The 18259-nt window shown below is 41.1% G+C and overlaps 1 protein-coding gene across 1 annotated transcript; it reads left to right on the plus strand.

Annotated features, from left to right (window-relative positions):
• Positions 1-843: 843 nt before the first annotated feature.
• On the plus strand, positions 844-18044 carry pigt.L (phosphatidylinositol glycan anchor biosynthesis class T L homeolog). Its single transcript, NM_001094573.1, is given in 12 exon segments — positions 844-1055; positions 5761-5938; positions 6868-6995; positions 7178-7278; positions 7496-7582; positions 8222-8309; positions 9448-9545; positions 11653-11821; positions 11923-12123; positions 15527-15692; positions 16004-16087; positions 17327-18044. Coding segments are annotated over 12 exon segments (1737 nt in total). The 5' UTR covers positions 844-871; the 3' UTR covers positions 17580-18044.
• Positions 18045-18259: the final 215 nt, after the last annotated feature.

The raw sequence follows: 18259 nt of genomic DNA on the forward strand, positions 1-18259 counted from the left end.
AATAGGGAGGAGTGGGGGGGCTGGAATGAAGCATGGCAAGGACAACATACTAATGTCAGCTTTATGAAATGCTCTTTTAGTGCAGCAGCCCCATGAGCAGAGTAAAAAAACTATTTTTTAAATGAACAATTGGGCACAGCTATTCCAGGCAGGCTTGTGCGTCATTGCAATGGGACAGAGTATGACGCACAAATTTATTGATTACACGTATGTTAATATACGCAGGTGAGCAGCAACAAGCAGGGACACAGAAGGGAGAGCTGACAGCAACAAGCACTGAGGGAAAGGGAGGGCTGATCAACAAACATGGAGGGAAAGGGAGTGTGTTTAAACTTTCATAACCAGCCAAATTTTGTAAAAGTAATATGGTAATGAGGAGGTGTGGTCAAAATGGGCGTGGTCACAAAAATTGCAGCGCATTACCATAGTAGATCTCCTGATGGGGGCCAGGCGTCACTCAAAAGTAGATCCCAGTGAGCAAAGTCTGGCCATCCCTGCACTAGAGGGACGGTCCTTTCCAGGGATAGGAACTAGCGGCTGCCATACTGAAAGCAGTGTATGTGACTAGCAGAATTGCAAAGCAAACCCAGACATGAGCTGTTATAATAAGAGCGCCCTCTAGTGATTAAATTATATTAGCTGGTTAAGGAACAAGAAGGCCTCGCTATTGGGGGGGGGTGTCCAGCCACAGTTTCCACTCTATCCTCTGATTGGCTGAGCCCATTTCCTGACCTGATTAGCCCATTCGCCGGCTGTCAAAGTCCACCCCCGCTTTTGATAGACTTCATTGGTTACAGCTGTTCAGACTGTATCTGATTGGCTAATCCCCTGTCGTTCCCAAAGGGAACCGGAAGGGTTGCTAGGGTGAAAGATGGCCGGCGCTGTGCTTTTAGCTGCTGTGTTGTGGGCCAGCGCCTGGACTGGGCAGTGTGCCGAGCCGCCTGGGGGTGATTCTTTCAGAGAGGAGCTGCTCCTCACACCGCTGCGCTCTGGTGACATCGCCGCCACCTTTCAGTTTCGGACCCGCCTGGATTCCGACCTGAGGAAGGAGAAAGGTAAGGAAAATGGGAAGGCCTGAAGGCTATTCATTCATTATTATACTGTCTAACCTCACTGGGTTACAGCAGGTTCAGCCAGTGCAGTGCGCGCCCCCCACAAACGAGGGCGCACGCGCGTAACCGTGCGCAAACAAGGGCGCAAGATCGTAATTAATGGCGCACGCGCGTAACTAGGCGCAAACGAGAGCGCACGAGCGTAATTAATGGCTCCCGCGCGTAACCGTACACAAACAAGGGCGCGCGGTCTGCGCAAATGGGGGCAGTGGATGTGCGCAAACGAGCGCTGCTCTCTGTTGTCAAAGAGCTTAACCCTTGTCAGTGACTAGGCTACTTGTGAGGTATGTGGCTGGCGCCCCTGAGCTTAGTGCCTCTTCTGCCTGCGCCTAGTTCCAGCCCTGCCCTGGGTTCAGCATCCAACAGCCTCTTGCTAAGCATGATGGGAGTTGTAGTGCAGTAACTGCTGGAAAAGCTGTTCCTGTAAGGATTCTGCCCTGAAGTGCATATAGGATGGGACTGATGACACTAGGGGCCATGTTTCTTAGTCTTCTGCCCCTGATATAGCTGGACTATATAACCCCCCAGCATGGATTTGCCCCTTCATAAAAAGTTGATGATTGCTGGGAGTTGTACATCTGGGCTCCCAAGGCTAGTAACAGAGCCTTAAAAACATTAACTAACTTAAAGCGATACTGACACATTCCTATAAAAATCATAGGAATGTGTCAGTATGAAGTAAATGTTGCACCCAGAATAGTTCCCCGCAAAGCTGCCCCCAGCCCCACGAACCTGTGTGTAGCAGACCGGCTAGTACTACTAACAGATCTTCCTAACCCACCCGCATCCGGCCCGCTGCTCCCTTTTATTTATAGACCCGCCCTGCAGTGACGTCACAAAAGGGGCAGGGCGCCAGAAGCCGGCAGTACTAGGGCGGGGAGAGCAGGAGAAGAGCTCACTCATTTTGTACAGGGGTCGGCCCGACCCACGGGTCTCAGGACGGCCCGCACATCTCTATCTTCCGCGTAGGGTTGCCTCCTGGTCTGGCCGGTAAAAATTATGGTGGATTCCAATGTTATTAATAGGGGGGAAAAAGATAAATATATAGGAAGGCCGGTATTTTTTTCCAGAAAAAGTGGAAAACCATACTCCCACGTTGCTTCAGTGATGCTGGCCTGGGGGGCGGAGCGATCCTTCCATAGGCTGAATTAGCGTATGGAAGGATCGCGCTGCACGCAGCCCAGCGTCACTGAACCGGTACAGAAGATCATTTAGCAGTGTCGGAGGAACACAGGTTTGCGGGGGCTGTAAGGAGAACTATTCCTGGTGCAGCATTTACTTGATGCTGATACGTTCCTATGATTTTTATAGGAACGTGTCAGTATCACTTTAAAACGTGCCTATGCCTATTTTGGAACTGTAAGGTCATATTTCTCTGTTACTGATAATGTTGATTTAAGCTGTCACTTTCCCATATAACATATCGAAGAAAATCAGCAGCAGCACACACTGTATAAGCTGTAGTAGTGCTCAAGCCCAAGGGGCCTGAAACGTTGCCTTTTGTATGATGTGGGCTAATAAATAAATTTCTCTTTTAGCACTATTATGGCTTATAAAGCGTGTTACTGGTGATTTTCTTCGATATATGTATATGACCCTATGACAGGAGGGTTCCTCTGGTACAGCACCTGGCACAACAGAAGGGTTTGAGGTAAGCACTCCATAACGGCGACTGTTTCCCATATAGTAAATAAAGTAACCCCTATTGTAAAATATAAGGCTATTACAAGTTAATGAGGAGTTCCAGGACCATATAAAAACACAGACAAAGTCCAAAGGCCGGTCATGGAACTATGACTTCTATGACCTTACCAAGCTGAATGCCAGGATTACCGGCAGAATTCCTGGAAATGTGTCCAAGGAGGAGAGGCAAGCTATTAATACACTCAGAGAAAATACAGAGATTACGATTAGACAGGCGGACAAAGGTGGTTGTGTGGTGGTGATGGACACCACCGACTACCTAAATGAGGCTAGAAGACAGCTTGATGATCAAGAAACATACCTTAAATTACCTTCCAACCCACAATCGGAATACAGTAAAGCGATCGAGAGGTTGGTTGCCCATGGGGTGTCTTTGGGCGTGGTGGATTCTCGGGACACTGACTATTTAGTCAGACACCAGCCGGTGGTCCCGATTTTCCACCACCTCCCAAAGATCCACAAATCCCGCACTTCCCCTGAAGGGAGGCCCATCGTTGCGAGTATAGGGTCAATCAATGAGGGCCTCTCCGACTGGGTTGACACAGGTCTCAAGCCCCTTGTCCCTAGGCTGGACTCCTATATTAGGGATTCAGGACACCTGTTGGATAGACTGTCTGGTGTGACATGGCTGGACACATATAGATGGATATCAATGGACGTCAAATCACTGTATACAACTATATCACATGATTTGGGTATACATGCTATTTCGGAAATTCTAAAGGATACACAACATTTCACAAGGGACCTCACATATTACACTCTCTTGGTTCTGGAGTTCCTTCTAACGCACAATTTTTTTCTTTTCGATGGGGATCGAGACGGGAGACCGCAATGGGGGCTTCCTTTGCCCCCACCTATGCCAACCTCTACATGGGTTGGTGGGAGCGGTCCAACGTCTATGGATGTAAAAACCCCTATCGTGAGCACATTATTTGGTATGGTCGCTACATAGACGACCTTCTGTTCATTTGGAATGGACCGGAGGAATTGATTAATGATTTTCACGTTTATCTAAACACTAACCGACACAACCTTCAGTTTTCACTTGATTACAACAAATCAGAGATCAATTTTTTGGATCTTACACTGGAAGGTGATATATTCACAGGTAAAATTGAATCCAACATTTTTAGGAAACCCACTGCGGGGAACACTATTTTAAGGGCTAACAGTTGCCACCCCAAGCATACTATACGAGGTATACCCTACAGTCAATTTGTTAGATATAGGAGAAATTGCAGCAAGGACACCACCTTTAACGAACAGTCAGGGCTTTTGGGACATAGACTATTGAGGCGTGGATATACCAACGAGATGATTAAAACATCATGTGATAAAGCGAGTAAAATTCGCATCAATGAAAGATCTCATACCTTGGCCAGTCCAAATCGGGATTTGAACACTAATGGGATTAATAATGATATATTTTTTTATCACAGAGTACAGTGAGGAGTTTGGGAAAATCTGTAATGTTGTCAGAAGATACCTTCCAATACTGTACAACGACGAAAAATTGTCAGGAGGTTTATCTGCCACTAACGTCAAATGTGTCTCAAGGAAAGCACCCACTTTAGGGAAAATGCTGGCGCCCAGCCTAGTGGTTACAGGAAGGGAGAGCCACAGGGGTAACTGGCTGTCCACGAAGGGTAGCTATAGATGTGGGGCTAATATTTGTAAAACCTGTAAAGTTATCTCCACGGGGGCGACTTTCAGATCTAGAACAACGGGTAAGGTGTTCCACAGCAATGGCTTTTTTAATTGCAATACCAAGAATGTGGTTTATTTATTGGAATGTTTAAGTTGCAATAAGCAATATGTGGGCCGCACTACCCGCTGTTTAAAAGAAAGGATACGAGAGCACATTAGATCGATTGAGAATAAGGATGAGGGGACTCCCGTTGGTAAACATTTTGCACTATGCTCGAATAAAGGAATCCGTGATCTGTCGGTTAAAGTTATTGAACAGGTGAAACTACCCCCTAGGGGTGGAGATGCCGAGCATTTCTTAAATCTGAGAGAGGCGTTCTGGATCCTAAAATTGGTGACTAGGTTACCTAATGGCCTGAACACTAGACATGATTTTTATTATATCTATACTAAGGTGCTGAGGCTCCTAACTGGAGTGGTATTTAGCAATAAATATTTCTCTCTCCTACCCTCCTTATTACAGATTTCCTATTTTTCATTTTGTTTTTTGCTTATTATTTTTTCATTACTATTGATGCTTCCCCATTTACATCTTTCTACTTTTTTCATATCTAAATACATTATATATATATATATGCATTTTTGAAACCTTTTTTATTGTAAAGGTTTACTTCTTGTTCGTTGATTATGAATTATTAATGCATTAATTACCGGCTACCCATTCTCCAGGGTGTTTAGCCAAACTCACACATTTCTACAAGGATTGTCTGTTTTTAACATGGAAAATGAGGTTTTGACATTTAGTAGACTGGTTTTAATAGATAATAAAGTATATGTGTTTTAAATTGTATTATTACATTGAGCCCAGTAGGGGCCGCTATTCATGTTTTGTATATAACCTGTCTGTTTGGTCCAAGGTGTATGCCTATGATTAAGGGAGTGATTCCCGAAACGCGTAGGGCGTTGGATCCTTGTATGAATCTGGAATAAAAAGCATATTCCACGTATCGGAGTGCCGTCCTCCCCTTTTTTTATGACTTCTAATATCCTCATATTTTGCAGCAGGGGTTACTATATTTAAATATGATGCACATGTTTCAGTGAGTCGTGTGACAAAAATGACACCACTAAGCTCCAATTATAACCGATGACATCACTAAGCACCATTCATAAAGATATAATTCACAGGATATTCATGACGCTTGTGTATTATACGGATATATACACAGACAACTCAATGTGCACTCTCTTAATTTCATGTGTTGGGCAACATCTAAATCATTACTCCCATCAGTCTCTCACTACAGGATCTTCCCTAAAGTGCTGGGCCAGCTGATCTCAAAGTACTCCATTCAGGAACTGCACCTCTCCTTCACCCAGGGATTTTGGCGTACAAAGTCATGGGGCCCCCCTCTCCTGCAGGCCCCTACTGGAGCAGAACTCTGGGTCTGGTTTCAGGACTCCGTCACTGAGTGAGTTGCTAACAGCTCTGACGTTGATCTAAATATGGCATGTAAAAGACCTGCAATTCCTAATGCATATGTAACTGGTTATATGCTACATCTTTGCACCTATACAATATCTACAATAAATGATCAATATCTCTGTTTTCTTTGCCACACAGACATTCCATAGCCTGAAAGGAAACTATAATATTTGGACTCCTTAAAACCATTTCCGAACCCCCCTTAGGCTCACAGTGTCTTGCAACCCATTCTCACAACTTGTTCCATTGTGAATCGATGGATTCCAGGACTTAAAGTTCCCTCAGCTTTCCAGAGAATCTGTATACAACCTGCTGCGGAAAGCAGAGGGATTTCAAATCCCAGAATCCATCGGTTCACAATAGAAAAGGGTAAGGGAGGAGTTGCATGACACTGTGAGCCTTGGGGCATGGTCAGTATCCTTTCATAGTCTTCTTTTCAATTTGTGGAATCGGGCATGTGCAAAAAATACATTTATATTTATATCTGGAAGTTCAGATAGCGTTTATGCACCTCTGTCTACGTCAGCCAGACTAAATAAGCTCTTGTCAAAAAGCAGGGGCATATTTTCCCTTTCCTCTTTCAAGTATCAGAACCAGAGATCAAAAGGGAAAAACAAATAGTGACTCCTCTACAATTTACACATTGATAGAGTTTAGTGAATGTATACTGGAAGGTTGTGAAGAATAATATTTACCTCTATTATGCAAATATATTTTATGGGTGCAGTTCCCCTTTACGTACAATGGAAAGTGGAATGCATGTGTGTATGGGGGTTGCCCTGACCAATATAAAACACAGCCTGTGCATGGTGACTGCTTGCTTAGCACCTCTGTATATTCCTACACATTCACAAATAGCTATTATTGAATTTCTTTTCATTAATGTAGTACTGTATGTATTGTTTTTGTTTGTAGTGTTAATAAAAATTGGAAAGAGCTCAGCAACATCTTATCTGGGATTTTCTGTGCCTCTCTGAACTTCATCGACTCTACCAACACAGTTACTCCGACCGCATCCTTCAAGCCCCTTGGAGTGGCCAACAGTGAGTATGCAATGACTACAGAGCATCTTCTGATTAGTGGATTTACCATTAAAATAACCCTTATGCGTAGATAAGTGGGAGGGACAAGATATAAAGTGCCGGGTATGATTTTATGTGTATCCTGAATAGGTGAAGGACTGGCACAGATAACGTATTGTTTCATTTCTTGACCTTTCCTACAGTTACAGATCATCGCCTGCTTAGATATGCTACCCTTCCCAGAGAGATAGTTTGCACAGAAAATCTAACTCCATGGAAGAAACTGCTGCCTTGTGGGTCCAAGGTATTGTAACTTTGCAATCAAAAACATTCCCTTTATTTACACGCTGTTTTTCCTCATGTATATGACTGTCACACCTTCCAGCTTCTTCCTATAGCTCCCATCATTCAGTGGCTTCCTGTGTCCTCTCATGCCAGCATTTCTATGTTTTTCCTATAGGCCTATGTCACTACTTTCTTTTTCTGCTCCCCTGTAACTTTGCTTCTACTTCTCCACACAGGCCGGCCTGGCATCTCTTCTGAAAGCTGAGCGCTTGTATCACAGCAGTTACCACTCCCAGTCTGTGCACATAAGGCCAATTTGCCAAGTAAGTACTATTTTATCCTCCTATTACATAACATAGAGCTTTAAATGCTATTTGAACAGTATAATTATAATTTTTGGTCAGACATGGTCTGCTCATTTGGCAAGGCTGCCAATTTAATGGGATTTATCGTGAAAATGTAATATAAGCTTTATCCCACTGAAATAAGACACTTTTTTAAATGCAATCAATTAAAAATTCTGTACCATTTTTAAGAAAGAATCAAGTTAATCTTCAGTATCTCACTCTTCATGCTGAGGTCTGGATCAGGTTTTGATTGACAGGTCGGTCTAATACATTTTAGCAGAATAACTCAAATAACCAATTCCAGCTAAACAAAAGGCAGCAAAATAACACTCTGGCAGACACCCTGCATGCGGAGAAACAGGATTTCCATCAGAGCCGTTCATTTTTTAAAGAGTGAGCACCTAGGTTAATGGTGCAACCCCCTAACTAACTGTCAATGAAAAACTGACTCCATCTTCTGCATGAAGACAGAATGAACAGAGACATGTTGCTCAGAGGGGAGAGTGCCAATAAGCTGCCAATTTTGGTGTTGGCAGCTTACCTTGGTATAACTGGAAAATAAGGTCTGATATTTGTTTTTGACTGAGTACAGAAAGAAAAACTTCTCTCTTTCAGAATGCAGATTGTTCGAGTGTCTCCTGGGAGTTGAGGCAAGCCCTCACTGTAGTGTTCGATATGTATTCCAGTGGGCTGGGAAAACGAGGTAACAAAATACACAGTTGGCTGTTTTTGGCAATTGTTGTTGGATTTTTTTTTCTTCTTATGCAATAACAATTAATGAGCTGATCTGTCACTGAAATCACAATTTCTTCAGGTGTTCTCAGTAGAGATTTGGTTTGGATCAAGAGGGATCATATACACAAAGTCAGCCAGCACTCACCACTCGGATTTTTAATATGACGACCAGGTGCGCGTCAATTGGCGTCCACTTCCGCCAGGCTTTAGTATCCCAAAATCACAGTAGACAGCACCAGTCTCGAAGATTATTTTTAAAAAAGCCTTTATTGGAACTTCATGGCTTTAACATCTGGACAATTGCAACAACGTTTCAAGCCGCATGGCCCTTTATCAAGTTAATGTTTCACACATGGTTACACACTTTTATAGTACTTTGTATAGCGCCATCTTGTGGCTCAATCCTTACATATATCACAAATTACAGATCACAAAAAGATTTAATCATACTACATTTTGTTTTGTTGATGGAGCCTCCTTCTCCATATCTATGCTGCTATTTCTTTGTCCAAAATCTGTAATATTAAAAACATAAATAAAAATTCCAGTTAAAAACAAATTTAGCGGAATATAGAGTGCAAATCGTATTCACGATTTAGGCCATGGGGCTCCATGGTTTCTAGGCAACGTATCCACCATGCTTCTTTCTTTAGCAGTTCCTTATTGGATCAAGAGGGAGCCATCAGTGAAATATATTCTTATCTGATGTTTAGTGGTGTATCTAAAATGTACTGCTCCCCGCAAAAAAATAATTGAAGGGGCCTGAACAGCATTCCCCCCTTAACTGCATCCTCTACCCAGTTGCTCTCCTGCATACCACTGCGCAGAGTGGGGGAGCAGACAGCTTAGTTGGGGGAAGAAATGCTGTGCGCACTGGACCCATCCAACTTTTTTTTGCAGGGGAGACCCTTACCCCCCCCCAGCAGCAATAAGTAGAAGAGCAGCTGGGAAGGTGGTTGTCTAAACACTACAGAAGAACAACCGACCCCATGGTCTGGCCCCTTTCCTGTGACCACAAGTTAACTGAATATTAGTAGTATCTGTGAAATTTTTATCTATTGGTTACATTTCTTAAGAAATGCATAACTTTTATTTTTGTTTTGTAGATTGGTCTATTTTTAAAATGTTTTCGCGTACTGTAACCGAGGCGTGTCCTCTTGCATCACAAAGTAAAATCTACGTTGACACTTCTGGCTGGGGAAAGGTAAACTCAAAGCCTTTAAAATAATTTCTAGGGATCCACTGAATCCGCTATTTTAGGCTAAAAAATTTTTGGATTTGGCCAAATTCGAATCACGCTGAAAAAGGAGGCCAAATCCCAAATCGAATCCTAGATTTAGTACATCCCTAATCATTTCTAGAATGGACTTAAAGTTTTGAGAGTATTGTGACCAGGGAAGGGAATGTGAATCCTCCTCTTCTAGTAAGCCTGGTATTGTTGGCTTTACTTGGTTACCAGGAGCCTGCAGTAGCCGGGGATACATTATTATACTATATGTTATACTAGTAGTGTCATTAACTAGCAACCTGTATAAGTGGCAGTATATGGCTTGAACTGCATTTCTTTTAGTTTGATTAGAAATTCCAGTCTATAAAGAATAAAAGGGGCTTTCCACCTTTAAGTTAAAGGGATACTGTCATGGAAAAACATTTTTTCCAAAACACATCAGTTAATAGTGCTGCTCCAGCAGAATTCTGCACCGAAATTCGTTTCTCAAAACAGCAAACAGATTTTTTTTTATATTCAATTTTGAAATCTGACATGGGGCTAGACATTTTGTCAGTTTCCCAGCTGCCCCAGTCATGTGACTTGTGCCTGCACTTTAGGATGGAATTACTTTCTGGCAGGCTGTTATTTCTCTTTCTTAATGTAACTGAATCAGTCTCAGTGGGACTTGGCTTTTACTATTAAGTGCTGTTCTTGCAGATCTTCCAGGGAGCTGTTATCTTGTGTTAGGGAGCTGCTATCTGGTTACCTTCCCATTGTTCTGTTGTTAGACTGCTGGGGAAGGTGGGTGATATCACTCCAGCTTGCAGTACAGCAGTAAAGAATGATTGAAGTTTATCAGAGCACAAGTCACATGACTGGAGGCAGCTGGGAAATTGACAATATGTCTAGCCCCATGTCAGATTTCAAAACTGAATATAACAAAATCTGTTTGCTCTTTTGAAAAATGGATTTCAGTGCAGAATTCTGCTGGAGCAGCACTATTAACTGATGCGTTTTGAAAAAAAACACGTTTTCCCATGACAGTATCACTTTAATGTTTAGTATCATGTAGAGCAGGGGTGCCCAAAAGGTAGATCGGGATCTACCAGTAGACCTTGAGCTGGTGATCAGTAGATCTCAAGACACTGTCAACAAACAAGTTTGTCTAAATCACCCTCCTGTTTCATGCTTTTCATTCAGATATTTGTTTATGTTAAGGTTACATAAGAAATAGATGTTTAAATATAACTATACATTTTCTCATAAAAGAATATTTAAGTAAAATTTTCCATGGAACAGAATGCTAACAATGGATGTAGATCATAATGAGACGTGTACTAAAAGTAGATCCGGCATTAGTAAAGTATGGGTGCTCCTGACGTAGAGAATGATATTCTGAGAAAATTTGCAGTAGGTTTTCAATTTTTATTATTTGTGATTTTTGAGTTATTTAGCTTTTTATTCAGCAGCTCTCCAGTTTGCAGTTTCAGCTTGCTAGGGTCCAAATTCCATACATTGATTTGAATAAGAGACTGGAATATGAATAGGAGAGGCCTGATAGTAAAATGAGTAATAAAAGTAGCAATAACAATACGTTTGTAGCCTTACAGATCATTTGATTTTTAGATGGGGTCAGTGACCCCCCCCCCCCATTTGAAAGCTGGAAAGGCTAATATGAAAAGGGGCAAATGATTAAATTATACAAAATAAATAATGAAGACCAATTGAAAAGTTGCTTAGAACATATGAAAAGTTAACTTAAAGTGATACTGAAAAAAAAAAAAAAGCTTTTCAAAGTATTAATGTATTTTTACACTGAACAATTCCTTTAATGTAAAAGTTCCAAGAAGGACTTTTATGGCAAAATTATAAAGCTCATGCTAAGATAGTTAAGATATATTTAAAGCAATTGAATTGCCAGTATCTCTTTAAAGGTGAACCACCCCTTTTAAATGAAATTATTCCTTCTAGTGGCACCTTTCTTCCTGACATACTGGGTGATCCCTATGATCTTTATCTGTTTGGTTTTGACATGCTTGGTAACATATAAAGGTTGAAGACCACTTATAGAGTTTGATTAAACTTGTTCCTTTTTCTACAGGAAGTTGATCTTTTTGAGCTGAACCCTGCTACATCTTTGGAAAGACAGGTGGTGGTTCACGGAGACCGCAGAGTGTATGCTGAATATGACCTTTCACAGCAGGGCGTTTTCTCCACATCTAGGAATCTAAATGTAGCCCTTAAGTGGAAAGGACGGACCACCGAGTCAGGTATGAACACTGGCTTATAAAGGCCTACAGGCTGGTGGTGCGCAGAGATTTCATCAAGGAGTAAGTTAAACTGTACATTAATCATATTCACTTTGTACCAGGCCAGCTACAGCCTCCCCTCTTCCATGCCCAACGATATGTGAGTGGATATGGGCTGCAGACTGGAGTGATCAATACTATGGTATTTAACAATCACCCGTACAGAGCCTACCCTGTTATGCTGCTGGAAACTGTGCCTTGGTACCTCCGCCTGTATGTGCACACATTGACCATCACCACCAAGGGCAAGGAGAACAAGCCCAGTAAGTATTCCGTGAAAGCTTTTCCTGCTTTAAAGGAATTTAGTATAAAAATAAAAACTGGGTAAATAGGCTGTGCAAAATAAAAAAAATGTTTCTAATATAGTTAGTTAGCCAAAAATGTAATGTATAAAGGCTGGAGTGACTGGATGTGTAACATAATAGCCAGAACACTACTTCCTGCTTTTCAGCTCTCTTGGTTTCCACTGATTGGTTACCAGGCAGTAACCAATCAGAGATTTGGGGGGGGGGGCACATGAGTCATAAATGTTGCTTTTGAATCTGAGCTAAATGCTAAAGATCAATTGCAAACTCACTGAACGGTTATGTCCTATGTGCCCCCCCCAGCCGCTGACTAACTCTGGCTATTATGTTAGACATTTCAGCCTTTCTACATTACATTTTTGCCTAACTAACTATTAGAAACATTTTTTATTTTGCACAGCCTATTTACCCAGTTTTTATTTTTATACTGAACAATTCCTTTAAATCTCGAGCCATTTGTATCTGTTAATTTATAGTACACTGTACCAGCAGATTATGCAGCTCTACTAAAGTAGAATGCATGTACATAAATAATGTATGCAGAGAAACCAGGCCCTCACAACAATTTTTTTTTTTTTTCTTCTTATACTGTACTATCAAAGTGAAGTAATATTGCAGCTCACACCATCAAGTTTAAATACAGATATGCTTACGTGTATCCGCCCTCCGGGAGGCCCATTTATCAAAATCTGAATTTATATCAATATTTTCTGGAAAAAAACTTTGACCAAATCCGTACAGATTTTTTCTCCATATTTATCGATACTTTGCTGAAAATTTTGTTTGGGGGAAAAAATTGCGAAAAAAACGTATTGTACGAATTTTTCAGATTTTCTACCTGAAAACTCAGATTTTGCCCAAGAATCACGAAATCTTCGGATTATTGCACGAAACCCAGCACAGATCAAAAAATCTTTGGGACTGACTTCTATGCAACCTCGGAAAGTTCTGAGATGTCGGATTTTTGAATTCAGACTTTCTCCATCCTCGGGGTATAATAAAATCCCGAAAAATGTTTTGTTTTTTCTTCTTTCCACTAAAAATTGGAATTTTATACTAAAAAAAAACAACAACATTTTTTGGGTTTTTAGCTTTCGGAGTTTAGTAAATAACCACCCAGGTGCATTGTGACTAACCGGAAGTGTTTTTTATGGTCTGGGCATATACAGTATATAACTTACTCTAGGTAAAATGTTTCCCTAGGCAGGCATTCTGATTTTATTGTTAGAAGCAGCCAAATAGTGTGTTACACCACTGTTTAAATAGGAGGATCCTTTTCGGAAACTGATCTGTTCACTAAGCAATGTGTATGACACTGTTCAGCTATGAACTATGTAATTCTCCTGCAATCCTTAAAGGGGTTGTTCACCTTCAATGTACAAATCTTATGAAACCACTGACAATGCTCTCAATGTGTCAGAAAAAACATTTTCCATAACAAAAAGTAAAAATGCCATTGTAAAAGCTAATTTTTATACCTATTAACTCAGTCCTTCTCCTGTCTCTCAGACCAGTTTTCTGAAGTGATGGGAGTGGCCTATTTTGAACCTGACACACCAAGAACTTCCTATATGATGACATCATCATGCCCAGGCTTTGCCCTTACTTGTTTCCTATTGGATGTTGATACTGCCCTCCTCCTAGTAATTTATTGGGTGCTTGTGAACTGTAACCAGTCACATAATTTGAATGGTCATTGGTTGATTACTCAATTGTAATGGCAGAGGTTAACAGACGCAGCATATAAACAAACCTGCCTTGTAATAAACAATCACACAGCCATGCAGACAAATCCTGCAGAAAAGGAAGGAGCAACATTGTTCTCCCAATTCTGGCACTCTCCTTCTGCCTAGACTAAAACTGAATGGAGTGCCAAAGGGGTGCAACCTTTTCTGGGAATAAATACTGGCTTTTCTATATTTTTATCTTTTAATACCTTTGGCATTAAGCATAATGTCGGTTATTTACAAAATTGCAACAAAACCACCACTGACTTGCTTAGAAACGTATGTAACTTACACATCTAGCAGGGACAGTAGGGCTGCCACCTCACCCTTTTAAAACCAAACACATATGAAATCCACAGCCTGCATGGCTAATTATCAACTCATTTAGATGCTGCAGACTGAACTGATTTCTGTGCAGCCATGTATCATGCATCTAAATTAATTGCTAATTAGCCATGCAGGCTGTGGATTTCATATGTGTTTGGTTTTTAAAGGGTGAGGTGGAAACCCTAAGTGATTTTGTGCGCTCTCCCAGGGGGGGGCGGTAATTTACCTAGGAAAACCATACCTTTTTTAAGTGTTTAACTTCTGGAACAAGATTTAGAGCTCTAAATACCAAAAAATTAAAAAGTTATATTTTTCATGATATAGGGATCTATACCCGAAAAATATTTTACTTTATGCACAAAAATTCAACTCATTTGGAAAGCCTCAAGCTCATACAAATAGTCAGCTGCTGAATAATGATTTTTTATGAGGTAAATACACAAAATACATGCCCCCCCCCCCCCAAATAATATGTTTCTGGAAAGTACAAGTGTCATCTCCCATAGTATCCATTTTAAAAATTATTTCTTTTTTCTCTGTAATAATAAAACAGTAGCTTCTACTTGATCCCAACTAAGATATAATTAATCCTTATTGGAAGCAAAACCAGCCTATTGGGTTTATTTAATGTTTACATGATTTTCTAGTAGACTTAAGGTATGAAGATCCAAATTATGGAAAGATCCATTATCCGTAAAACTCCAGGTCCCAAGCACCTCGATCCCCCCCCCCCCCATCTGCACAGTTGAAGTCTCTGCAGCACACAGCCCACACTCCCCCTCCCTCTCACAAACTTGTAACGGTTTCTCTTCAGTACCTGAATGCTGCTCAAATTCCCCAGCACAGCCCAGCACAGGAAGCAGTGGCAGATTGACAGCAGACATAGCCAATAGGAGTTAAGTTAGCTGCCAGTACAATGTGTGATGTCAAATAAGGAAGAGGAAGTGAACACTGTAGTGTTTTTGGGGGTCAGTGACCCCCTCCCAGCACAGGGTCTGTGTGGAACTGAAGGATTAGTACAGGGACACTTCTGAGGTGAATATCTCTTGAACTGTACTTTTTCTGTTAACTATTTCTATGGAAAAGTTTGTTCTATTCATGTGAACTGTTAGATTTGTCATTTTGTTACAAAGGTGAACAACCCCTTTAAGTAAAACCAGGAGAGATTGTTGGATTATTATAATAGTTCAGTGTCTGGTAACCAGATGACCAAAAGGAATAGATTTAAAATTAAAGGCTTGATAAATTTCATGTAAATGACGGGGTGCTATTCTGTACATATAGTCATGCTATTGCTGTTCCTCCAGGCTACATCCATTATGAGCCAGCGAAGGATCGTCAGCGCCCACACTTGTTAGAGATGCTGATACAGCTGCCTCCGAACTCTGTTACTAAAATCAGCATCCAGTTTGAGAGGGCGCTGCTGAAATGGACAGAATACCCCCCTGATCCTAACCATGGCTTCTACATCAGGTAGGTTATGCTGCAGGCAGATGATGTGGAATGTATAGCCATACATGAGCAATTCACACTGTGCTGCACACACTTATGGGCTTTGATATTATCAAAGAATTGTAGGTATGAAAGTAGTTATGAAACATGTTGTTGTGTCATGCTATGTAATGGGATTATAACATAATAGGAGGTCTGTAGGAGGAACCTAAAAATGACCATATAATGCCCCTTTTAAAGGTAAGTTATCCTTAATATCAGGGATATAATGTATGTTAAAGGTTACGGGACAGTCTTCTCATTTGTAACTGTGTATCTTTATTCTGTTTCAGTCCCTCAGTTCTGAGCGTGCTCATTCCCAGCGTTATCAACCAAAAGACAGATGAGCTGGAGGAAAGCACTCTCTTCAGCACTCTGTAAGTTTGCCAGCAGGCTTGGGGTTGCACTATTTACCAGGGGTTAACATGCCGTTTGTTTAACACGGTCAAAGGAACAGTAACTCCAAAAAAATTAGTGTTTTACAAGTAATGAAAATATCATGTAGTGTTGCCCTGCACTGGTAAAACTGATCTGTTTGCTTCAGAAACACTACTATAGTTCATATAAACCAGCTGATATATAGCAACGGCGGAAATTGAATTGTTTTGTAATGTGAGCCTTTTCTCCTTTGAATGGCTGCCCCCATTGCTACACAGCAGCTTATTTATATAAACAATAGTAGTTACTGAAGCAACACAAATATCATGAAAATATCATGAAACACCAGTTTTACCAGTACAGGGCAACACTGCTTTATATTTTTATTATTTTAAAACACTTTTTTTTATTTTTTTGATGTTACTGTTTCTTTAAAGCGATACTGTCATGGGAAAACATGTTTTTTTCAAAACGCATCAGTTAATAGTGCTGCTCCAGCAGAATTCTGCACTGGAATCCATTTCTCAAAAGAGCAAACACATTTTTTTTTTTTTATATTCAATTTTGAAATCTGACATCAGGCTAGACATAGTGTCAGTTTCCCAGCTGCCCCCAGTCATGTGACTTGTGCTCTGATAAACTTCAATCACTCTTTACTGCTGTACTGCAAGTTGGAGTGATATCACATGGGAAGGTAACCAGATAGCAGCTCCCTAAGACAACCGCTGCCTGGTCGATCTAAGAACAGCACTCAATAGTAAAAGCCAAGTCCCACTGAGACACATTCAGTTACATTAAGTAGGTGAAATAACAGGCTGCCAGAAAGTAATTCCATCCCAAAGTGCAGGCACAAGCCACATGACTGGGGGCAGCTGGGAAACTGACAAAATGTCTAGCCCCATCAGATTTCAAAATTGAATTTAAAAAAAAATCTGTTTGCTCTTTTGAGAAATGTATTTCAGTGCAGAATTCTGCTGAAGCAACACTATTAACTAATGTGTTTTGGAAAAAACACGTTTTTCCATGACTGTATCCCTTAAAGATTGGTATTGTCTGTCTAACCTGTCCCGGTTGTGATCCACATGTATTCTATATAACTGGGAAAAAATTAAGATTTAATGGATGTCATATCAATGTGGTTGCTCCACTAGTAAGAGTCCAAGTGTGGATATTGTGCTAGCCAAAATGATTTAGATCAATTATAACTGGTTTTAACCCACCCCCATCCTTCTCTGCAGGTTTCCATCATCAGATGGTTCTAGCTACTTCATGCGTCTGTACACAGAACCCTTGCTGGTTAACCTTCCCACTCCAGACTTCAGCATGCCCTACAATGTCATCTGCCTAACTTGCACTGTGGTGGCCGTGGGCTATGGCTCCTTCTACAATCTGCTCACCAGGACATTTCAGGTTGAAGATAGAAAAGGTGGTGGCCTGGCCAAGACTTTAGCCAATATCATCCGCAGGTTGCGTGGGGTACCGCCTTTATAAGAGGATTTGTGTTCAGGACCCTTAAGCATTGAAGGTTTGAGGACCCTTAAGCATGAAGGGTTAAATAGCAACTCCTGTTTGTGGTGGCAGAAGAGAATGCTGGGAAAGGAACAGAGCTCGACTCTGCAGTTTTGTTACTACCAGTGCACTGTACCTTTAATAAATAATAGCAGTAACACAATTGCACAGTTGAGCTTTTCTTTCATAGGAATTACTGCACTGCAGGGAACTGGAATATTTCTGTCATGCTTCAGGTATGGAGGAATTAAAACAGAAGAGTAATGATTATAATGGGGAAATGTGAAGGAAACCAATTTTACTGCCTTGTCTCTTAGATACGAAGAGCTGAAAGTTTGCTTGACTGCAATGTACACCTGATACATCATTCAGGGTTTGGGGTAACTTATGTTTGTTTGCTTTTGTTTTTTTTTTGTTAATAAAAGTTTAACTTGGTTCATTTTGTTACAACTGACTGTTTTGTACTTTTTAGGGTCAGGGCACACAGGCAGATTCAGGGAGATTAGTCGCCCGGCGACTAATCTCCCTGAACTGCCTTCCCGCCAGCTAAAATGTAAATCGCAGGCGGGGTGGCACTCTGCGCAATTTGTTTTCCAAAGTCACCTCACGAGGACACCGGACGACTTCGGAAAACGAATCACTCCATGATTTACATTTTAGCC

Source organism: Xenopus laevis, chromosome 9_10L, assembly GCF_017654675.1.
Source record: "Xenopus laevis strain J_2021 chromosome 9_10L, Xenopus_laevis_v10.1, whole genome shotgun sequence".
Taxonomy (NCBI): domain Eukaryota; kingdom Metazoa; phylum Chordata; class Amphibia; order Anura; family Pipidae; genus Xenopus; species Xenopus laevis.